Raw genomic sequence first — 24,483 nt, forward strand, 5'->3', positions numbered from 1 at the left:
GCGTAATAGAAAAACATACATATTATAGATGCTAACTCATCGGTTAAAGACTACAAAATATTAAAAAAATAATTGTTTCCTCAACAATGGTTATCTTTTCCAAAAACTAATAGTGTTAAAGCTATTATAATAATAAGCAATAAGCCATAATATTAAAAACATCATATATTAAAGCAAAATAACAATTTAGAATGGCAGAAATCATTTCAAACAGCTTTTCATAAGTTAGCATCTGGGCTTCTTAAAATCGCTACCTCTGTGGCTTTAGGTTCCACGAATCTTTTGCCAAATAATTAACCAAAAAGTATTTTTAGGAATCTTTCAATATGAAAGGTGAATAGGCATAGTAGTCCCACATACTGCCCACCTTCTCTGACGACCCAGAACTTGTTGCACAAACAAAGCGAAAGCCTTTCGATATCTCGCAACAATATTACATCAGAGCAATCTGTTTGGCCAGCGAAGACAAAACATTTGCTCAAAACACAAAACCAGAAAAAGGGGACCAAATTAAAGTAAAACAAGAGCACCCCGTGTCCAAGTTGGGCCGGCGGAGGCTCCTTAGGTCTGTACTCTATTTCCGCTGGCTCAGCATAAAAATGCACCTGTGCACCATGGAATCCTTTGGCCAAAGCAAACACACACATGCCCATGGAGGGGGCAGTGTATTATATACGAGCCAAAACAAATCGAGCGACTTATCTCGGCTAAAACATCTCCCATTGACTTATGCACTGGAAAATGGAACAGTGGACGTGGATGTGGATATGGATTTGGATCTGCCTGTGTTTGTGCGACACACTCCTGCACATACTTTCCTATATGGATATATGTACATATGGGTACATCCATCTCCGACTGCTTGTGGCGATGGCCAGCCAAATGAGACTGGAAATCGGCAAATGGGGCTATGTGGGAATTTCCGTGGTAGTTGCTCATAAATATTCAGACACCAACACATTCGCAAATTGGGAGAGCCACACCAACACACACACACGCACACAGTGGCAAAGTGGGCGGAGCCGACGACAGCATAAGGTGTGTCTGTGTATCTATGTGTGCCATTTTTTATGCCATGGAGCAATTCAAAACGCCTACTTCAAGAGCTCTGCCAAAATAAACCGAGCAGCCACACCAACGCTTGCCATTCCACCACCAACAAAGTGGAACCCCAGAGCTCCTGCACAGTGGTCAAGGGTTTGCTATTAAGCATTTCCTTAACAAAAAGATACCTTAACTTTCTATTACTTATTGCTAAATGTTACAAAATTTAAACATTAAATAAATTGTAAGTATATAATATATGTTTTCAAATGTTCGTAAAATAAAAGTAATTCAATTATGAGTCACTGCACCGGTTAAAGTGCAGTTTTGGTAGACTGTCAACTTCATCAACCTATGTGTTATTGGTGATTTCAATTATTTGACCAACCACTTGCTAAGTTTCTATAATACTTAACAATAATACTCAATATTTTAATAATTAAAAACTTTAAACACATACTAAAATTGTTCATGTTCATAAAAGTTGTACAAATTCGGAAATATAAATATTTTATACATGCATACAAGTATTTGCTATTTTCCATCCCACTGTACAGTGCACCGAATCTACGAAGCTTTCCCGGCGCGACTGTTTTTGTTGTGCGCGAGAGCAGCAACCGGCGAAAGCACCAACAACAACTACAAGTACAACGCCCTTCCGCCCCTTTCCTGCCACTGGAACTGACATTTCCACGTTTCCAGCAGGAGTTCCCTCGCAGTAAAAAGCCATCAGCGAATGGCGTTCGAGCTCGGGTTTGGTTGTTGTTGTGCTGCTCGGCTTTTTGGTTTTGGCAAGTCGTTTTGTTTGTCGGCTGTTGGGAAAAGGAATGGGTATGTGTGGGTGTGCTATGTGAATGTGTATGGGAATGGGAATGGGTGTGCGCGCGTTGCGTTGCAGAGCATCCAGAGCAGAGCTTCCAGAGCAGAGCCACCCTCCAGTCAGAGTCAGATTCAGTCCGGCCGTAGTTGAACCGGACCCGGAGTTCAGTCGCCACCGTTAACTCTTTCACATTGGACGCGAAAAGCGCGTTCGCGAAATTAGTGAGCAAAATTGGAAAGAGAGCGTGCTTATAAACGAATTAAGCCCTAAAGTGCGGAAAGTGATCGCTTGAATAAAAGCATAAATAATTAAGCCAATCTCTTACAACGAAAATAAATAAACCGCCAACCAAATAAACACTAAAGTAATTCAGTACATAACTGAAAGATTCTGGGGTAAACCCTAAAAAACGTAATCTAAATCCAGAGAACAAGATAAAACTAAGCTGAACCTCAGGCCAAAAGCGCCAGTGTCTGGTTCCGTGACCCCGATCGCGTAGTTGACCTTCGAGACCACCCTCTACCACTACCACCACCACCCACCAATCACCACGGACACACCCTTGCATGTGAAACCCGTACTCGACCCTCTCCGGTCCCTGGTCGATCCAATGAAAATGGAAGATCCCACCATAAACGACACGTACGTGCAGGAGTTCGATCTGCACCACCTGGAGGTGGGCGGAAATGGAGCTGGCCAGGCGCACGGAGCCGGCACCGCGTCCCAGGTGACGGCCCTCGGCCATGTGAAGCGCGAGGATCACAGTCCACCGCAGCCGGTGGCGGTTAAATGGACGACGATTCACGGCGATCCCACGAATCCGGACGATGAGCCGGACTCGCTGCCTCTGTCCGGACCAGAACCCGCCGGAGCAGTCGAAGTCTCTCCGTCGCCGCACATAAAGTTGAGGTCTTTCTCCGGCCATCACCAGTGGCACATGGATGAACGGCGCCTGCAACCGCTCTCTCCGCCACCAGAGCAGTATGGTCCGCTGCCCGGACAGGCGATTCTGGTGAACACATCTTCGGGAGCGGGTGTGCCGGGCGGAGTGCCCTCAACTCCGCCGGAAACGCCACCCGTAGTGGGCTCGCCCACGGGCAGCAGCAGCTGTCCGGCTCAGACTTACGCACACCACTATGCCAGGACAGCGGGAAGTTCCGTATCCGCCTCCGCCGCCGCCGCAGCAGCTGCCTCTGCCGGAGCAGCGTCGGTGAGTGCCGGACTGAGCCACGACATGATGTGGCTGACCAACTCGATCCGGGCGGACCAGCAGCCGCTGGATCTGCGACCTTTGCCCTATCCGGGCTCCCAGGAGGAGGCGGAGGAGTGGGACAGGCAGCGGGACTACGCCTTGCAGGCCGCGGCAGCTCATCACCACCATCATGGACAGCCGTTGATGCAGGCGCAGCATCATCCGCATGGACACGGCGGTCATCCCCACCAGGTGATGCTGCAGCAGAGCAAGTACCCGCATCCCCATCACCACCACTTCCACAATCTGGAACTGACGCCCATCAACATGCATTCAAATTCGTACGGCAGTGCTTCGGGATCCCTGACGCCCACTTGTCTGCCCCAAGTGCCCAGCAACGGGAGTGGCAGCAGCGGGGGCGGAGGAGGCAGTGGAAGCGGGAGCGGTGGACCCGGCAGCGTGGGTGGCGGATCATGCGTCATCACACGGGCTGCCCTCCAACCCTGCCGCCCACTCTCCGCCAGCTCAACCAGATCCTCGAACAACATGTCGCCCAGAACCTGTTCGGGTGCCTACAGCAATGCCACGTTGGAGGATTGCCTCAACGACGACATGCTGACCACGTTGACGGTGCGGGAGCTGAACAAGCGACTCCATGGATGCCCACGGGAGGAGGTAGTGCGTCTGAAGCAGAAGCGACGCACTCTGAAGAATCGCGGCTATGCCCAGAACTGCCGGTCAAAGCGACTCCATCAGCGCCACGAGCTAGAGAAGGCCAACCGGGTGCTCAACCAGGATCTGCACCGCCTGAAGCTGGAGTACTCGAGGGTCTGCCAGGAGCGGGATGCCCTCATGCAGCGTCTGCAGCGAGCGGCAAGTGGGGTGGGCGGTGCAGGAGGTGCATCCGCCGGCGGCGATAGCCAAAGCTCTCCGGAGTTCTACCTCTGACGCCAGTTGGCAGTGGCCAGCGGCTCTTCCGCATCCGCATCCTCATCTTCCACCTCGCAGCAGCAGCACCATCAGCAACTCCATCTCCAGCATCGCGGTCCACAGTGGAATTCCCAGCAGCTGGTCAACTAAGTAGAAATCGTTCCGAGCTTAAGGTACTTCCCAAAGAGTTTGTCATTTCCAAGAGCTTTTCCTACACTCAATGTAAAGTAAATTTTTGCTATTTCAAGAATGTTTTCCAAATAGTCTCCACTCGAAAGAACATGTTTTCCAAAAGGTGTTTGTTAAAACGTTTCCAAAGGATTAAGTGTCAGAATTGAAATTCTGTTTGTTATACATTCAAAATGATTTATGTTAAACCAAGCGTTATTGTAAGCTTATACCTATTTCTGTGTATTCCTAAATTTAATTTAATAATTAGGTTTGATTTTCAAGAGAAGTGCATTCCCATTACCACCACTGTTGATATTTATTCAAGCGATTTAGATAACATTAAGTCAATACATTAAGCACATGTTCCCTCATTAATTTAAAAACATTTCCATTTAATCAATAATGCTGAAAAATTAGTCGGTTTTCGAGGAATTCGGTTGAACTTAGTTACAATACAATTTTTATTGGGGCTTATCGAGCGTTTAATTCGCCATTATTCTGATTGCGACAATAAATTCCGATGAATATCAGTTTGAGAACTTGGAAAGTGATCGACAGAGATTGAGATAGATGAGATGATAGATGAGAAAGGAAAGTGAGAGAGAGTGCGCGTTTGGATGGAACTTTTGCTGATTATCAGCCTGACTAAGGCAAAGATCAATTATAAATAAAACTAATTGGAGCTCGTATGTATAAAGGACAAACATTGTATAAACCCATGAAACAAAAACAAAAAGGTAAAATAACTAGCAGCTTCTGATTATCAATCGCTACATTATTACAAAGTACGAGTTAGTAACACACGCTTATTTGTTGATTAGTTCTAGCCTTAGTTTCTCTACTAGTATTAAGCGAAGCAGAAGCGAATTATAATATCATAGATGCGATAGTTGTTCTAGAGGCCGCGTTTCCCTTTCCCTTTCGTTCCCCTTCCGTAGTCCCTTTCCGTTTCCGTTTTAGCCACACCCCCTCAAAACTCCAACCCTTCAGTAGCAATACATCTGATAAAACTAAAGGTTGTATTACGATTAAACACCGCAAACTGAAAGAACCGATGTATAAAGTGAAACTGGATCGAACCGAAGAACAAAACTCAACTGAAGTAAACTAACAAACAAGTCCTATACAATGTAATGAGCACTGAAGACGATGATGGAAAATAATGTACATACACCCACACACTTACGGATAAAGACAAAGGTTCTGTAAATTTAAGATATTTTGAATGGATTCAGATTTCTGTCTTTGTGAAACAAGAAGCACACGAATAATGAGCCGGAAAATTAAAGATTAATTACTAACTAAAAACAATTGTGAGTAGTTGATAAGTGTGCATAAAACAATTTAGTAATAAATAAATCTAAATTAATTAATAAACCAAAGTGCGTACGTTTTTGCTCATTTCCTTTCCAGCGCATACTTTGAATACAATTACTTCGGAAACCGAATTAAAAGAATAAGTTTAGATTTTCAAACAACGAAAATGGTTTCTTCAGGTTTGTAATCTTGCTAGTAGGCGTTCGATTTCAGATTCAGTGTAACATTTTTACTGAATTAGCTATTAAAAGTAGCTATTGCATCATTAAATAAATAATCATACGGATTCATAGAGTGATCTTAATGAAGTACTTTAACTGATTGATAATTTGAACATTCGCAAGTCTAAGAATGCAGTTTTTCATAGTACTCCATTATGTCATGATGTATTCCATTATGTCTCAGGCCACATTCATATCTGGGCTTTAGAAGCTACCGAGTAGGTCTCAGCTTGCATCATAGATTTGGGGTCTCATCTCGACGCTTTCCGAGAAGTGGATTCTCTGTGTGGTCTGTCGGCATGGATAAATGGGCGTCCAGCGATGCCGACCACCGCGGGCAACAGTTTAAGAATCAAAATAAACACTTCGATCCCTCCGGGCTCCGATAACTTCTGTCAACAAACTTGGGTCGCGTAACGGCGCATGCAGGAGCACTGGAGGAGTATGAGCTCCAGCCGAAGTGCAGCATTGGATTACAATCGTCAACATGGAGATCAGCATCAGATCAATCGCCATCTGCCGGCCCCTAAAAGAAAGATACTTTGGAGCAGTCGAGCTTTCAGTTGGGGCGGCGTAATTCGGCAATAATCAGAGGGCCATATCTGCATTTCCAAGCCGCCTTGCCTGAAATAAATCCCTTATAAAAATCGGTTCTTTTAGCCTGTTTGTTTTCTTTTCCATTTTGATTTCACTTCTTGCGGTGTCGCCCGCGACGCTATTTCCAGAATCTGGACTTGAATTTATTATTTTTATTTTGATTATATGAGTTTCCTGCCCTACCAAGAACCCGAATCTCTTAGGAGTTTATGTAACCAGACCAAACCACTCGATCGAATAGTTGCGCAAGAGTTTTTGATGAAATTCGGATGGCGATCGCCATCAAGTCAAGTGGACTTTTTTCTTTGACTTATTTTGCCTTTACTTATTTTTTCTAGTTTATTTTTCCACCAGCAGGAAGTGTCAAATTTCGCTTTTTTCCGAGCATGCAATAAAATGGAAATAACTGTAGCCGAAATTGGAAACAAGAATCAAGACTGTAAGACGGAAAAGACTTTGATTCAGATTCACAAAATAAATAATTCTTATGAAAATTATTCAAAGCTTGATAATATAAGGTAGTAAATAACTAAACATTGCTTTTAAATAAAGGCACAGAATATTTATCTTTTTTAAAAGGAACTTTTATTTATTTATATACTCTTTCTTGTTGAAATACATTATTGGCTCTGTCTGGAATTACTTCTCTAGTCTTGTCTGAGTGGAACAAAGCTATATTATGTTTTTAATATTTCCCAACCACTATTTTGTCACTTTCATTGAGCGCACACTCAGACCTTTTGGCTCACAACCAATCCGATAGCGATTCCTGCTCCCATTTCTCTTGAGGTCTGCGACATTTCGGGATTCGGCTTCAAGTGCAGATTAAACAATAATTATGAAATTCTGATGCAAATCGCCGGCGACAGACAGTCTCCTTGCCCCCAGCTCCTCCTCCGCCGACTCCCATTCACATTCCCTGCCGGAGGGCTGACACGAGCGAAGTCCTGGGAGTCCTGGGAGCAGGCAGCTTGAGTGGATGTCAAGAGTGGATGAGCTGAGGACTGGGGTTTCGGGAAGAGCCGTTGAGTGCCCAGCATCTTGTCAAATGAAATTTATAGACACGGCAATGACAATCGGTAAATTGTCATGGCCATGGGCTAAGTTCATCTTGGGCATAATCAGTGCTTAGGGGCAGATACCAAACCCAAAGTAAAACCCATCTCGGACAACTGGGATGATTGTCAACATTATTATGGTCCACACACACACACTCACACACACCGCTTGATTATGCCGTGCATTCGGGACACTCTTTTTATGCCTGCACTGCGACGTGTGACGGCTTTGATGAGACGTACACTGCGAAAAAGGGGATATGAGTTAGAGTGAAAAATATGTGTGTAATATGTATGTATGTATGAAAGAAGGTCGAAAAGTCAGAAAATCAAAATCATCTAAAACTTAAAGATTAATTTTCTTACATGGGTCTGAAATCTATAGTCATGACAAATGGCATATGTATTCGCAGGGAATAATGATTTTAATATGACAAGCAAGAGGATTATTTTATAATTATTTTACTGTATTAAACGTTTTGTTTAAAAATCCGAACACATATCTGAGTTTTAGGAACTCAATTAAATGCAAGCGTGGGATTAAAGAGACGCCGGATTTCCCTCAGTGTAGCGATGGGATTGGACGATGGTGTGGCGTGCGGAATATCTCCTGGCCTATCTGGTGTGCGGGGTGGTGCGTTTTTTATGATGCTTCTCAAGTGGACGAGGACGATGACGAGGACGAAGCGACGTCGAGCGACACGCTTAAGTGGCTCGCATACGCCCCCATCTGCTCCGGCTGGTCTTAATTCAATCGATAGTTCACACATGTAATCGCATGGCCGGATGATTGGGGGGCTTCCTCGTGCATTTTACTTTTACTCCGGTCTACCCGATTTTCCGCCTTTCTCTGGGTTTGCATGCCAAACACGTAGCGTTGACATTGAACGGTGGGGAATAGGGTGTGTTTTGTTCCTAGTTTCCGATCTGACTTTAACCTTAAATCGTAAATGTTAACACATTAGCTTTCCAGCAGTTTGCGGCGTCACTCTGCTCATTAGCCTAATGAAGAGCGGCGACCAAGTCCTCCAGGAGCTCATTAGTTGTCGTTTTGTTGGGTCCTCGAAAGTTTTTCACCAAAATATGCTCGTAAATCTCGATTTGGCAGCGACCGAAAAGGGAAATTTATCGCGAGGAAGGACAAGTGCCAAAAAGTTTTCGACCAAATCCTATCAATCATTGATGTGTGTGGGTTTCCAAGGGGGTGAGACACTATGAATTTAAGGAATTTAACGATAAAATAATTAAGGCTCTACTTTTCCAGTGCTATTTCTTCCGTATAACTATCCACCTTAGTAAATCGAAAATTCAGCATGAGGATTTGTTTCGGTTTCTCCAAACCTCTCTTTCTTCCTATCTTAGTTTTTACACGCATAAGAACTATGAGTAAGTCGCACCAATTTCGTACAAATTTCGTAAATTTAATATCCATCTGTCACCTCCTTTCCTCACTGTATTCCTCCCATTTCTAATCTGTGAGCTGGCATCTTGTAAAAATCCTTCCTTTTCTGCATGGAGGGCGCTCCTCTCATCCCATCGAACTGGGTCCATTGTCTTGCGTTTTTTATTGATGCGCTGGCTGCTTTGGCTGTTTTTTACGACTTCACCCCGGCCGCCTGGTGAATGGTCAGTGTCAGTTCAGTATCATCCCCTGCCCACGTCCAATCTCCTCCAGCAGCAGCCGCACATCCTTGGCCATGCAGCCCTATCCATCGAATGTCCCCGGGGCGATTTTCATACTGGCACATCCGTTCGCAATGTATCTTTATCGTTTTATACCGCTTCCGTGGCCAGGACTCGGGCTTGAAATGCTTCGGCGTCGCATAATTTCCGTAATGACCAATGATATAAATGGAACTCATTTGCCAGGCCCCGCGTTCCTCTGCTCTCAGTGGTATTGATGTCCTGCCGTAAATCGCTTTGCACCCCGCTCCAATGCTCCAAGTTCCTAGTTTCTATGGACATGGACGACTTCGAGTCCTTTAACGTTTGTAATAATAAATTAAATCACATTTCGGATTTTTCGTTTTCTTCTACCCTAGCTAAGGGTTATATGAACTATATACAAATCAGTAGAAGCTAAGATGGAATTAAGTACGAGTTGTACTTCAACTGATGAGTTAGACTTGAATACATAATCCTAGATGGGTATGGTTAAGAGTAGGTAGAATGACTGCTGATATACTCGATGTTTCATATCTGTATAAATCAACTTTTAATCTCGCAACTACCATGAAGCATACACAGTTACTATAAAAGCCATAATACCTCAATTTTCTGACCAATAAGATAGAGCACTTGGGCCTTCGGTGTGAAGGTAGGTTTTTTAGGGCGCTTGGTGTGCGTCCATTTGTGTGGCCCTGCATGATGCCTGTCCGGTTCATTGGCTGTGGCCCATAAAAAGAGGCAAGTGGAGGAGGGCGAGCCCGTAGCATAAAGCAAATGAAGACATTTGCCTTCGCCTGCGACTCCGGGCCATTACAAATTGGTTGAATTTGATTTTGGCCCAAAAAAGCGAGCTGCGGTGTCCACTATTCGAATGCTAGCTTTGGTGGCTTTCGGTTTGGATTGGGTTGGGTTGGAAGATGGGCGAAACTATTCTGGGGCAACCTTCGGTGAGCTGTGGGTTTTGCAGAAGGTTGAGCCAGTTGGCAAATGCCCCGCCGTCGCCTCAATCTAGATCCGAATGGCAAGAAACAGGTAGTGCTGGCGACACAGGTGCATCCAAATTGTTTTTGCCTCCATTAAGTTTTGCTTTTCGCTTTTCATTCGGTGTATTATATTCTTTTGGTATTATTGTTTTTTCTTCGCTCCGAGCCGGGTGTTTTCTTTCCGCCGATTCGGCACTTTGATTGTTTTGTTCGTATTCATTTTTTGTTGCACTGGCTTATGCAAAAAGACAAACAAAGTAAAACCGCTAAAAGCCAGATGAGTAATGAGTACACTTCTACACGGCTTAAGATCGGATATGCATATTTATACTTTATGAGGTTCCTGGAATCTCGCATGGAATGCAGCAAAGATAAACCACAGCTCTTGATAAGAGTGTTTTGGACCTAGACCCCATATAGATGTAGAGTCCTAGAAGATGGGGTCTCATGGCGACTATTCCTGGAACCACATAATCTCATATATACAATGAGCTGTCGGATGGTTTCAAAACTAACTCAATGTAATACCAACTAGAATAAAATATAAAACATTATATGCACTCATACTGTTATTATGCATCTCGTCTTGTAAACACTGATATTTAAATAATGTTCTGATTATTTGTAGACTCTCAGTTACCTCGAAATGGTGCAACAACCGTGGGAACATAAACAACGGCTTTCCTCACGTTCCGATCGTATGTTCGTATATGTACATATAGATATTTAAACGTATAAGTGATATCCAAAGACATTACAAAAGTCAGACAAGTGCAATGGGATCTTGTGATCGGCGATCGGGTGCTGAATTCAACAGGGTAATATTCTGAATTTGATTATGGGTATTCCTTAAATTATGTTCCTGTAAATTATATGTTATTATGTTACGATGACTTATGATGCTCAGTGATATAATTTATGATTAAGGATCTCTAGATCAGCTGCTTAAATAGCAAAGAGTTGGTTTACCAGAGCTACCATTTTAACAAAACTAAAATGCATTTTGGCCTCGCGGTGATAGTAATTAAGCATTGATATATCGGCGACGATCGTATATAGTTTTCCTGGGAGTAATTTACTCACGAAAACGTATCGCTTTAGTCGTATAGTACTTGATTAGTGCTGATTAGAAAAAAATGCATAAATAAAGAAAAAAGTGAATTATACCGGAGATTGCAACACGAGGCGTATGAGGGGGAACTTTCAACCGCTCGTGTCAGCATTCTGAGGTCGAAGCTGTCGGTCGATGAACCCAAGGCGGAAAACTAAAATAAAAAAAATTAACAATAATAACAACAAATTTGATTTGCTTTGCAAAATAGCGACTTCAAGTAGAGCTCTTTCACTGCGAATGCCCACAACTACAACAAATTGCACGCGCGACATGCGCTCATAATGAGGTTGCAAAACAATTTATATATTTTTTGTTAAATAAATCAATTTGCGTTTTTCGCCAACATATTGTTATCAGAGCAAGCAACTTAAAAACTGATTGAAACCAAAAAACTTTTGCGCAAAATTGAAACTGCTGATTTGGCAATAAACTCGACTCGAGGAGGAAAAAACTGAATCAATTGCAGGGATCAGCATTCCGTCAATTCGCCGCTTAATTTATTTATTGTTCTCGTCGACGGCTGTAAATGCAATTTGATGATTTAATTAATATTGAATTACACTGCCATTAAGACCGCCTCGATAATTATACAATCTGCAGCTGAATATCTCGATTGTCCACCTCTCGCCCCTCTCTCTCTCTCTCACTCTTCCTCTTTGTGTTATCGACGCTTGAGTGTTTCGGGTGCGACTGTACCTGGCCGCACATTTTGGTTTAATTTATGCCAGGACAAATATTTAGCCAACAAACACACACAACTTCTGGCCAGGCTTATTAATTAAGAGGCCCGTAGACTCAGACGCACACAGTTTTCCCCATGCCCCCCCGCATGGATTTCCCCCTCCCCGCCGCCCGGAATCCGGGAAATCATAAAAGCGTAAAATCGAAATGCCGCCATTCCGTGGTGGCTGCCGAGCTGACTACTTCCTGTTCCTGTTTCGTTCCTGTCTGCCTTCCTCTGTGCCCGGCTCCCCATTATTAACACGCATATCAATTCATTTTGATTGTAATTTATGCCGTAGCCAATCGCTGCATATCGCTCACATCACCCCCGCCCCCCTTCGACTGGGGTAATAAAATTATTGTTTATAGATAGATGTTGTGGCGGCAGTTAAAAGCTACACAAGAACTGAGGGCCAAAGTAAGTCACTTGCTGATTTCGATTTGGCTATTTTGGTCCTCCTTCCTGTTTAGTGGAGCGTGATCTTGAAATGGAAATCGCTTTTCGGGGAGGATGTATGTATGTACATATGTGGGTGGAGGTAATCGAGGCGTATGTACATTGTTTTCCAAAAGTATTCTTTCAAAACTTGTCTATGGAAATTATATGGTTTACTTGAGGATATTAATTGCCATATCTATGGATCCATAAACATATTTATATGATTTAAAAGTGGACTTGGGGAATATTGAGTGCAGTCATGGCCAAACAGCATGCTAAAAGAATGAATGAATCTGACTCAAATATTGGGAGATAACCATTTTTAATATACCTAAGGAATTATTGTATCTACGTAAACAGAATTATAGATAAATAGGATAACATATCAAATTTATTTGTTTTTCACTCTTTGTGCACTCTTTGTTTGGACCAAAAGGGAACTTGACCATGACCATGCAGCACGCCGAGCAATCAACCTAATTGAGCTGCCCCAATGGCCAACTTCTGCCACCAACTTCTCCACACTCCCAATCCCCTTTTGACCCCCCCTTTGACCCGCTTTCCACTTTTCCACACCGTTCGATATCGGAATAAACCCGTACCAGTACCCATACCCATATCCAATCCCAATCCAAATTCCGATTTCGATTCCAAGCCAAACCCCAACCGTTCTAAATCAAAAGACAAACGTCGACAAATGACCCGGCGCAGTGAATAAATGAATAGCAGCAAGTCGGCTGTATGTATTCGGTAATGAATGTATTCGGTAACAATTCATTAAGCAAATAGAAATGTGCGCTAAACGCATTAAGAGATTAGCACACATCCAGCAGGAGAACAACAATGTCTCCGTGCAGAAAGTACATACATGGGAATACCCATCGATGAGCCGACCGGGAACTGGCCGGCGTAATGACCCTCATTTACTGGGTGGGTGCTAGTCGGTCGGCGGCCCTTTCGTTCTGGCCAAATTTAATTGCTGGCCCAAAGGAGACTTTTCACATGCGGTTTCACAAGCAGCACTCAGATTGGACTTCGTGTGTGAAAAGGTGAATTCACGGTTGCTTCTGGCTTGTTAAGTGCTCATTGTTTCGCCAACAATGTTGACACATGCCCCTTTGAAAGCACCCACATGTGGTGGGAAATTATGTGATGTGACGTGATTTGCTGACTGCCAATGTCTCGATGGCGAATGCAAAGCGGAAGTTGCCAGTTGAAAGTCACTTAAGTGCAATTTCGGCTTTTGAAATTGCAGATTTTGGCTGTTGGGGTTGGCTGGTGGTTAACACTGAATCTTGTTTCTGAAAAGGATATTGTCCCAGGATCCAAGAGATAAATAGTTAAAAAGGGATAACATAGTAATGTGTTTGTTTTTCTTTCATTTTTAACTGTTATACCTACAGTATACTTAAAAACTTTCTATTATGAATATTACATGTATCACTTTAATTCTCAGTCCTTTGGAAATTTGATATTTCCCTTTTGCGTACAACCCCGTAAAATTCTCAATCAGTTTTCCGGTCAACCTGGTGAGGATGTGACCCACATCGAATCCCTAACTGCATGCGACCAAACATCACGTTCCGTCTTCCTTACTGGTTCCCTTTGTGGGACTCCAAATGTCGGTATCCTTTCCACCAAGTCCCTTCTTGTTGCACCGCCTTCCGTATCCTTTGCATTGTCCGCTAGCCATGTGATAAACGTTTATGATTATTTTTATGTTTCATCCGTTGGGGTCGAGACTCGAAACTTTGGCTTGCCAATTTGACGCTGATATATACAGGGACTTGATTTAGTTTAAATAGCGCTGAGGGAAAAAGTGGAAGTACACAATTGCACTCAGAAAAAACAGCTATCAGAAAATGAATCAAAGTAAAATATGCAGGCATTTCGTATCTTACGATTTGATTAGTCAATGTTAGGAATTTTATAAACCACATTTTAAGCCACAAATTTAAGAAAAGGCAGCACTATTTTAATGACTAAAATTACTTTTCTGTTTTAACCATTTTTTATCTAACTAGCTCACCAAACAACTTTCAGTGCACAAACATCTCTCAGAAAGTGCAATTTATGTCCTTGGGGGAAGGGCAGCACACAGAGAAAAAAGAATCTCACACGTGACTGCAGTAAATGTGGCTTTCGCCACCCAACGCCGCCCACATGTGTGAACAAATATTTTTTAGAGGGTGTCCGCCCTTCATGCGGGTCCTTGCTGGTGTCCTGGTGTCCTTTTCCCGGCTCTCTGCTGCGATGGTGTCCAGCCCCGGCTACGTGTCATTCGAGCTATCTGGTCGAGCGAATCTTTGGGAGCAAGGGACCATTTCCATAATCGCTGGTTAAACAAGGCCGCTCACACATGCCTGGTCAAGCTGACCGCAGTTTACGCCCGGGGTTTTACGGCCAAGAGCCCTCTGGTGATGCGCCTAAGTCCTGGTCACACCACCCTTTGTGGTCCCTTTGTGGACCCGGTTTGAGTTATGCTTTTACATATTTTTATTCACTTAACACAAAAAGGGGTGCAGGGGCGAGAATAAACACATATCTGGGTGGGAAGGTGGCCGGCTTAATCAAATTATGGCTTATCTCTCAAATGGTGTCGACTTGGCGGAGGTCAAAACGCAAATAGCCATAAACATGTAGATTAAATCCCCATTGACCAGGTCCAGTGACCATCACCCACGAGGCTGCCGGTTTGACCTTGTTTCTTCCGGCAGTTTTATTGGGTATAAACTCCTTAGTAGTGAGCACAATGTAGCATATATTTGCATATTACTATGCCAGTAATCCCCTGGAGCCTGGTAATTAAAAGTATAGTTTTATGAACTGTTTATCAACGGCAACGATGTGAAATATGATGCAAAAATATTTGATCAACAAAATAAATGGGATTTTACTAGGAATATTTTGTAGCATACTTATGGGAGTCGGCTCGAATTTAACCTTAGAGAGCAGAGTTTTACAATTTTATAGCGCTTCAAGATTGCAGACCCAAATTATCTATTATTTCAGTCTGTAAGCTTTAATATTTCCTTAAATAAAATCTAGACTCAAAAAATTAAACACCTGAGTTAAAACACAAGAGCAAACCACTTAAGGAACCATTCAAGACAAGACTTTAACATTGCCTTCTAAATGAACCCCAAAATGAGGCACAAAAAATCCATAAATATCGACTTGAAATCATGGAAGCAGTCGATGCAGAAAGACCAAGCAGCAGTCAAGGAACCGGCATCATTTCATGCTCAATTCAAATGTTGTTCAATCCCATTCAAACAATTTGTATCGTAGTTTTATTACCACAATAAAACGGATTAAGCAGTTCGCCCTTCCTTGGCAAGTCGAAGAAAAAAGGGATACAATGAAGTCAGAACCGAGAAAAGAGGGCGTGCCCGGCTGGTCGTGTGTGTTCCTTTTAAATTGGTTGAATTTCCGCACGAATTAAATTTTTTCGTGCCAAGTTAAGGAGCGAAGAATATTTCACGGTTGGGCAGATTGACGTCTGGAGGGCAGGGAATATTATAGAGTCCTTTCCGGAATATTTCACACTTCGCTCGTACAAATCAACGACACGTGGCAAGTGCCATATAATTTATAATGGCAAAAAAGGGCCAGGAGACTCCAAAAACTTTGCTGGGTGTCGAATTTGATACGCGCAATCTGGTAAAGAATTTTTCAACACTCTTCACCGGCGGAAACTTTAAACTCTTCGTCGCTCGCTATCTGTGTGCGACTTTCCACTGAAGCGGCCAGTTCATTTGGCTTAAATTGTATTATTCCCATTCTCCATCAAATGGAAAATTAATATTTCCCTTTGTGTAATTTTAAAGAATATTTTTGCAATTTTCTTCAATGTCATTCAAAGAAAGCGGTTTCGTCAACCATATTCATGGCTTTTACGCTGGGGCTGCTCCTTTCAACTTACCAAACCTTTCTTGGAGGTCCCTCGGTAGCCCTCTATCCGTACATATGTCTGATTCATATCTAAATCTATTACAATTCATATTTGTATGCCGAGCACACAGAGAACCACCCTTCCCTTCTGAAAATTTGTATTTGGCTCAACGAAAAGACACCACGCTTCACTGGGATACGTTTTTATGGATGGTTCTCGAGTTTAATTGATATTGTTAACAATATTTTAAGTCTTAAAAGGCATTCGGACTTAATTGTGACCTGAGACAGTAAGCAAAAAATCTTATAATATTTTTCTGATAAGTTGGTACTTAAAGCTAAAGCTTTCCTTTATTTAGGTGATTCTTTTGAAGTACACGGTTTTCCCATCGAAAACTGCCAGGTCCTTACTTCGCCGATACATTTTCCACAGTAGCAGTGTGGCATGGGTTAAGTCAAGTGTTAAAGAGTTTTTGACAGACATCTTCGTCTGGTTTCCGTATGCCTTGTGTCGCAATTTCTTTTTTGTGCTGCTACCCCTTTTATGAGCTCGTTTTTCCGAATCGCTGTTTCTGCTTAGCCTAATATCCAAATAAACATACTTTATCCGCTTTTGCCGTCGAATTTATGGTTTCCTAAACGCCACCCCGCCCGCTGCTGGACTTCCGAAATGGAAATATGAGATGGCAGTGGTGGCTGCGATTTTGATAAGGGTCCCCGTGTTCCAAGGAAAACCCAATGAATCTATTTTCCCAATTGCTCGACAGCTGGTAAAGTTTATTGGGTGGCGCGATAAGACAAAGGAGAAACTTTCTTTGAAGTTTTTACGCTTGTTACATGTGGTTTCCTGCGGCTCCTTTTACCACGACTGTGGCATGTGCATTGCCAATTGCAATTAAAACAATGTTACAAGGTCACCGCTTTTTTGCGCAGATAACAGAAATATGCAAAAAGTGGCGCCGCTAACGAAATTGCACATTTTGCACATGGGCCGAAATGCAGCGCTATGTTGTATAGTATACCAACATGGTTAATACATACGTATATGTATGCTTGTTCACATACATTTGTGGAATGCAATTGGAATCGGTGACAACATAATGCCACATCCATCCCACCCCACCCCACTCCGCCACAATGCAGGCGACAATGGCAGCGGGAAAGCTCCACTTTCCAGCGGAACCTGTCCTTTGCGCAGGTCCAAAACTGGAAATGAGTTACGTGGTGTCCTTCTGGGGCGGGGAGTCCCCTCCCTTTAAGTGTCTGCATGTGTGTGTGTGTGTGTGTGTGCGTGTGTTTAGCAATGGTGGCCGCTGTTTAGGTGTGAAACCTGCAGTTAGTGTGAGTGAGAGAGCGCAGGCCGAAGAGAAAGAGAGAGCAATGACTAAATAGGAATTAACCGCAACAACAACACACCTTGGAGCAAGCGCATAATTCATATTTCGCAAGTAACGCCCACGCCCACAGTGCGTCTGTGTGTGTGTATGTGTGTGCAGGTGATTTTCAATTATTCTTGGTGAATAACTACACAAATACAGGTATAGTTATGCGCATAATGGTAGATTTAAATAACAAAAAAGCGTTCTATACATTTGATTACACATACGTTTTAAATATAATGCATTTTCTCTATGATATGTTATAAACTAGTTAACCTCATACCTTAAGGGTTTAGGTACAGTGACATTTTCAATGGTATCCATTACCCATTGGTCCTAGTACCCATGACCTTCTGTTTGGAGCTCTAACCAAAAGCAACAGATTAGAAAACTTTCCAATGAAGGCATTTTAAACATTTAACCATTACAATTTAGGAGAAGGTATTTGACAGCTCTAATGTAATCAATAAAATGCGGTTTTTTTTTTACATTACCCTTGAAGTTGTGAAAAGGGTTACGGTCAAGAAAATGCTGCACATAGACAAATTTACTTTATATGCTGTTTTCATAGCCAAACACTCATAGGCAGGGCAGCAAACTACACGAAATGCTCGAAATGATTTCCCTTAAGAAGCCAGGAAATAAAGACATCATTAGAAAATCATGTAGTGCATTAGTCGAGCTGTCGTCGCCACACCCCCAACCAGGACCTCGGATCCCCGCCCACTCCGGGGGCAGCCGCAATTGCCATTATGTTGAACACGCAAGTCAATTGATGCAATTTGTCCGACCGGCTGGAGAAGTAAGGCGAGGAGAGTGCTCATTCGGATTGGGACTCGTTTGGGCCAGGGGCAATCCCCAGTGACAATGTGACATGCCGTAACAGGTTCACGGTCTGACGAATAGTGGGTGGTGCCCTGCGGGGTGCAGGGCGCAATCCGTGCAAGTCGGCTGGAGGGGTGAAACCGACCGCCTGCGCTCATCAACAGTTAGCAGCTTCTGCTGGTGATTTAAGGGTTGCCAGCCAGCCGGCTCGCCCTAAATGAATTGCGGCGATTTATTGCGGTAATACTCATTTAGCGGACCAGCCCCGAGGGGAAAAAACGAGAAGAGCGCACTGTATGGCCACGGAATCAGACTAACAGATACCCAGTACAAAGTATTTTTTAACAGTCCCTGCCCACAAAATGAATCGGACACTTCACCAACTACCGTGTCAAATAATATTGTATCTTCACTATAAGCCAGATTTTAGTATACTCATTTTTCTTTGATAAAAAAATACCTTCCATCCTAAAGGTTAGGTAAACTCAAGATGAAGAACTAATCCTCGGTTCATTACTTGTAACTTTTCTATTTTATATAGGTAAATAGTGTTAAATTTAACTGTGTAATTTAAAATTCAAGTTTAATTTATTAATCACAAGCAGTTTTAATCCAATCAAAACTACAATTTCAGGACTTCATAATGGGTTTCTTGAAACCCAACACTTATATTCACACGCAGCATTCATAAATCTCCCCTGACACATCACTCCCCTACCTATCAGTACAGGGTATGGAAACCGAGTCGAGTCAAGTCGAGTCGAGTTGAGTGCAAACAATGCGCACAATAAAAATAAATCTCTCCGGAACAAGTGTGTGTTTTGTTACACCCGTGGGAAGTCCGGGCGAGAAGTTGTCAATTACTTGCGAATCGATCTGGCCAAGCTCTGTTTTGTCATTCATGTCACCGCCAGGTAAGCAGGACCTCCTCGAATAATCGCCCTAATTGGCCGCTTCTAGAGGAGATGGGAATGGCGGAATAGTACGTGATACGCATTTGCACCTTCTAGGCAATTAATAAGCCAATTTCACCAAATCGGCGGCCACGTAAATCAGCATTATGTCGGGGCAATGAAAATGAGCTCTAAATTCAATTACGGGTCTTGTCTTCTTCATTTTCCTAAGTCGCTTTTCATTTCCGCATAAATCAAGAGTCTTGGGCCGCCTGCTCCTCAGATGCCAAATTACCCGGGTCTCGAGATGTCTTAGTAGATTCTAAGCGGCTTTGGCGCTCATAACTCACCCGGACACTTTGTCACATTATGCATTTAAATTTACTGTGTAATTTATGGGTGGATTTGTCGACCTTCCCGCCTGCGGTGTCTGTTAATTAGAAAATCAGTTCAGAACAGGATGTACAGGGGTACAGTTTGGCAAGCAAAGCAGTAAAAATGATAACACATTCAGTGACGATTAGAAAAGTAAGACTAATATGCAATACAATATCAAAGAAATGCTTTACAATTGCCTTGTAATCAACACACAAAAAGTTTAAGTTGCCACATTTTTGTATAAATTGCTTTTTGAAGAACAAGAGCCTAAAACACAATTGTTTTAGAAGTAACCTTGCTAAGCTATACCTCTTGGACAATATTAGTGCCTCATCCCTTGAAAACTATTTTCAGCAATACTGATATAACACCCCATCTCAATGCGTGGGAGTAATCTTTGCTCTGCCATGATACGTGGGAGGTACTCATTAATTACACTCCATAATGGTTACTTCCGCTGGGCCACATAATAGTATAATTAATCGATATTAAATGAACAGCAGCAGGACAATAAACGCCGGAAGCCAGCCACAAAAGGTTAAATTAAACGAAGTAATTGTTACACAGCCCCAGCCGTTGAAAGTCGACCCCCTCCGGCAGTTTGCGAAGTCCTGTGGAGGGTTGTCCTGACTGGGTCCTTTACAATGCATAATAAACAGTCGAGCGGGCACGGAGCAAACAGAAGTGGGGAACGAAGCTCGTTGAGATTTTGATTTTTAAGCGGCACGTCGGGGGGTGGATGTGCAGGCTGTTTGTAACTCAAAGGACAAGGCTGTAAAGCGCACAATGTCACACGGCAGGTGGCGATGAACATTGGAGGAGTTGGTGGTTGTCTCAGTACGCAAAGTGATTTAAATGTATTTCTAATGGGATGAAATTATATACTGTCTGAGCTACCACAAGCTCTCTTCAACTCCATTCTCATTCCTACTCCGATTTGCGGTTTTTGAGGGGCGGACATAAATATGCATGGATTTGCGCTTTTGATGTGCTAACCATAAACGGATACCCGAAAAGGGGCACCTTCATCTTAAGCTAAGTGTCTACTAACTTTAAATATAACTGTACATTTTTAATTAAAATTTGTCCCATAAAATAATAATTAATGCTCTTCGGAGCCACCGTTTTGATAATTTGATGGCCAGCTAAAGCCGCTTAAAATAATTTTAAAACACCAATTTGTGACTGCCCTATTTCTGGGGTAACATTTAGCATCTTATCAGAGCTTAGCAGCTGGGGTCACCACCCGTCCAGCTACGGAATGTGATTACAGCTTTTGGCGCTCCGGATGAAATGTCAGTGGGCTCAGGTGTCCATTTGGCAGGGGCATATTTGACTCCAAGCTCCGAATCGTGGGACCATAGGTATAGCGATGCAGATGCTTTGAACGAGCTCTAAACTCATCTTCTGACCCAGGAAAACTGATAATTTCGTGAACCAAGTGAGGTTTGGAAACATAGAAGTCGTCGCCTAAGGAAAATAATCATTTTAGATTCTAATTTGGCTATTAGAATTAATATTCCTGGAACATACCAGGTAAAACGAAAACCATAGAGCCCTGGCAGTTATAGCCAACCGGCAAGTACAAGGTCGTGCCCAATGCGCTGCGCTTGATGGCAAACTCCAACAGACTTTGGTACTCTTTAATTCCCATCAACCGGGACAATTCGTAGACCTGTGGCGGCATAAACCAAACATTGCCCAAATTACCCTGACGCAGCAGTTCAAAAGGTGACAGCCACTATGTAAATAAATAATTTGATTATACTGAAAATCGGGCTTAAAGAGTTAGCCTCACCAGCGTTTCCTTGACCTCGGATGGTTCTTCCAGTAATTTGGGTTGCTTGTCGACGAAAGCCATAAAGAAAACGGTTTCATGCCTACATAATGCAATAAAAACTATATTACGAACAACAAGTTTACCGTAATACACTTAAGATCATTTTGTGACCCCATACCAACCCTTTGCGTATGAATCCCGGACTCGCCCAAGCAGACCACTCATGCAGCGCCCACAAATCTGGAACCACCTTTAGCTCGCGACAGAGGGATAGGAACTCAGTGGGCTTGTTGTGCACCCTTCGCTGCCACGACTCCAGGTCTAAGACATGCTGAGCGCAAGTTACCGCACCGAAATCCAGCTGGTTCCGGCTCCGGCAAAGCAACAGACCCACCTCCTCAAAGCATTCCCTCACTGCGGTTAGTCGCAGTGTAATCTCTCTAAAACGACAAAGGTCATAGATTAACTCCCAGTGTGACAGAGTTTAGCACAACCTTTGGACTTACCGAGCCCAAATGCGGGAACGCTCGAAGAACCGATCGTAGCAGCCAGTGCCCTGGGGCGCCAAAATAGAAGGACGATCGTCGCGGGTGAGAACCAGGCGGCGTAGTGCCTCTTTTGGAACACCAAACTCCTCTAAGTACTGTAGCCATGCTACGCTTTCATCCGCTTCGGAGTCCAGGAGGCCACCGGGAAACACTGTCTGATTGACCACCATCGCCGTGGCATCACTGCGCTTAAGCATAAGCACCTAAAAGGTGAGGATTATGGTTATTCACTTCTGGAATTGACCTCTTCACTTTCCTGGTAGTCTTCGCTAATGCCAGCATTTCTGGACACCAGGATTACACTGGCCGAGGTGCGCCACTTGGTAGGAGAAGCAGCCTTGCTCATGTCTGCAGATACCTTACAAAGTGATTAGCTAAACTTTAATTCTACCTATATACAAATGAAATACAAAAATCAAAAGGTTAATGTGTTCCCTCCAATCAGCTGATTGGTCGATAGGCACGATAACGACTCCTGTGGTACTAAATGATCGATAGTAGCCTAATCTAAGCGCTGAATATTTTAAGTTTGAATTCGTGCGAATTTCAAACTTTACCTTTTTAGCGAGATTACGACTCAGAAGCAAGCAAGAAGAACAAAAAACCCAAATAGATAGTTCCACTCCACACGTGTTCGCAAACATATTTAAGCTCTGCCCTTGGACAAGAAAAGACACTTGCAATTGGTGTTTCCAGTCGAGAACAACTTGCAGTTGAAATGAAAGTACTGATCACGTTCTTCTTTTTGGGTGTCTGCCTCAGTTGCATCCAAGCGGATGAGAGTATTGCTGATCTCCTGAAGGACAATGCGAAGGGCGTAGAGGCGGCCAATGTGCTTCTGACCAGGATTGCTCAAGTAAGCGAGCAGACCCAGGTCGGCTTGGCGGAGCAAAAGGAGGCACTCAAAGTCCTGACGCTCGTGGAGGCACTGCTAGCAAAGCTGACTCTCGCTTTGGATGTTGGCTCGAGCAATCTGGTTGCTACCCTCGAAAACATCTCCCGGCAGGGGGAAGAATACGGCAATAGAACGGAGGCAGAACTCCTGGAAGTGGTCCGCCTGCAGGAGGGCACCAAGGAGATACTTAATGTACTGGAGGCCAAATTGGATGCCTATCAGAGGCATGTGCTCCACAGTTCTCGCCGTATTGACAGCAGCATCGACGGGCTGGCGAAACTTATTACTAGGACGGTGTTGCCACAATTAAATGGCCTGAAGTGTACCTTCGATAGCTTGGAGACGTCTCAAATCAACGTGGAGGTGGAGCTGAAGAATTTGGCTGGAGTCAAGGAGCTCAGTGAGAACTCCAACCTCAAGCTGGACGTGCTGGAACAACAATTGAAGCAGCTTAATCGCACTCAGGAGCAGCGCCTGGACATCCTAATCGGTGCAGTGAAGCATTTGCAGCCTCACAGTTCCTGGAAAGTGGAGGCTGTCCTTCGCGAACTGATCATATCGCAGAGACGCATCGAACTGGGTTTGGAAGAGTGCAGCCGGCACCAGCCCCATTCGGAATATGGACATGAGGGCCCCCAGGAGTCCTATCAACCCACCTACGGAGCTGAGGTCCCAGAGCCGCAGCATACTCATCCAAAGCCCAAGCAAGTGGATCTAGAACCGGTATGGAGCATCAACGAAGAACCCAAGCACGGTAAGTTGTCCTGATTGGCTTCAAATTAGGACCACAAATAACATTCTTGCCATTCATAGGAGAACAATCTGGAAACCACAAAGCTGCCGCCTATGCTCAGTCCCCAGAGCTAAAGAAGAACTATCAGAGCTCCAGCGCCGTGTCCTGGCGGCAGTCGGTTCCCTGGGAATACGTCTCACCATATCAGTCCGTCCCAGTTCACCACCACCAGCCATGGAACCCCGCTGGTGCCCACGGTCCCAGCTCCATTGCCAAGCCGAAGCCATGTCCCAAGAAAGAGCTCCCCACTCCGGCATCCTATGTTCCATTGCCACATGACCAGCCTGAGTCCTTCAAGCTTCCGGTGGATTATGATCCCAATCCTAACCACGAGCAATCTTATAAGCTCCATCAGGAAACCCAGTCTTACAATGAGGAAATCTACAAGCCAGAGCCCATCCAGCCAGGAGAGTCTTTCAGAATTTGGTATGGAGGCAGTTCCATCCCTCAAGGATACTAAAGACTTAAAGATTCAACTAGAACAACCACTGTTACCATGACCGATCCTACTTTTTAAAACATTTAAGAAAAACTTTTATTGGAATTTAAATTCACAACTTCACAATAAATAAAAAACCAAAGGAAATCAATACTTAACATTATTCTTAACAAGGAATTAATAAATATCTTTATGAAAAAAGAAAAATATATATTACATAGAAATCATACACATCATTGCATAGTGATTTGATTTTCCATACACTTTTCTCAAAACCGAAAGCAAACAGTTTTTCGGCATTGAAACCCAATCTAAACAAAGAAATTTTCAGTGGTTTTGTTTTGTTTATATGAAGGTAGTAAAATAAAACATACAAAAGTCC

At 43.5% G+C, this 24,483-nt stretch overlaps 3 protein-coding genes and 1 long non-coding RNA gene across 6 annotated transcripts; 3 read left to right on the plus strand and 1 right to left on the minus strand.

The window, feature by feature from the left end:
• Positions 1-1,947: 1,947 nt before the first annotated feature.
• Positions 1,948-5,530, plus strand: LOC6529714 (transcription factor MafB). Its single transcript, XM_002090671.4, has one exon. It carries the CDS (start codon positions 2,475-2,477, stop codon positions 4,002-4,004), a length of 1,530 nt encoding a protein of 509 aa, XP_002090707.3. The 5' UTR covers positions 1,948-2,474; the 3' UTR covers positions 4,005-5,530.
• Positions 5,531-8,301: 2,771 nt separating this feature from the next.
• On the plus strand, positions 8,302-14,043 carry LOC120321188. Its single transcript, XR_005560778.1, has 3 exons — positions 8,302-8,554; positions 8,615-8,736; positions 10,630-14,043. It is a non-coding gene; the product is annotated as an uncharacterized LOC120321188 (long non-coding RNA).
• A 6,437-nt stretch (positions 14,044-20,480) lies between these two features.
• Positions 20,481-22,489, minus strand: LOC6529715 (nucleoside diphosphate-linked moiety X motif 19). Of its 3 annotated transcripts, none has more exons than XM_002090672.4 (6): positions 22,231-22,456; positions 21,933-22,177; positions 21,609-21,866; positions 21,445-21,526; positions 21,180-21,387; positions 20,481-21,116 (listed from the first exon to the last, which is right to left on the minus strand). In XM_002090672.4, the coding sequence occupies exons 1-6, from the start codon at positions 22,318-22,320 to the stop codon at positions 20,914-20,916; spliced, it is 1,086 nt and encodes a 361-aa protein (XP_002090708.2). In that variant the 5' UTR covers positions 22,321-22,456; the 3' UTR covers positions 20,481-20,913. The 3 variants fall into 3 exon arrangements, 2 of the variants coding, with proteins under 2 accessions (XP_002090708.2, XP_015052063.1); XM_015196577.3 differs by having other exon boundaries at positions 22,227-22,432; XR_005560776.2 differs by having other exon boundaries at positions 20,975-21,116; positions 21,449-21,526; positions 22,231-22,489.
• A 146-nt stretch (positions 22,490-22,635) lies between these two features.
• LOC6529716 lies at positions 22,636-24,308 on the plus strand. Its single transcript, XM_002090673.4, has 2 exons — positions 22,636-23,623; positions 23,683-24,308. Exons 1-2 carry the CDS (start codon positions 22,693-22,695, stop codon positions 24,120-24,122), a joined length of 1,371 nt encoding a protein of 456 aa, XP_002090709.1. The 5' UTR covers positions 22,636-22,692; the 3' UTR covers positions 24,123-24,308.
• Positions 24,309-24,483: the final 175 nt, after the last annotated feature.

This window comes from Drosophila yakuba, chromosome 2R (assembly GCF_016746365.2).
Source record: "Drosophila yakuba strain Tai18E2 chromosome 2R, Prin_Dyak_Tai18E2_2.1, whole genome shotgun sequence".
Classification (NCBI taxonomy): Eukaryota; Metazoa; Arthropoda; class Insecta; order Diptera; family Drosophilidae; genus Drosophila; species Drosophila yakuba.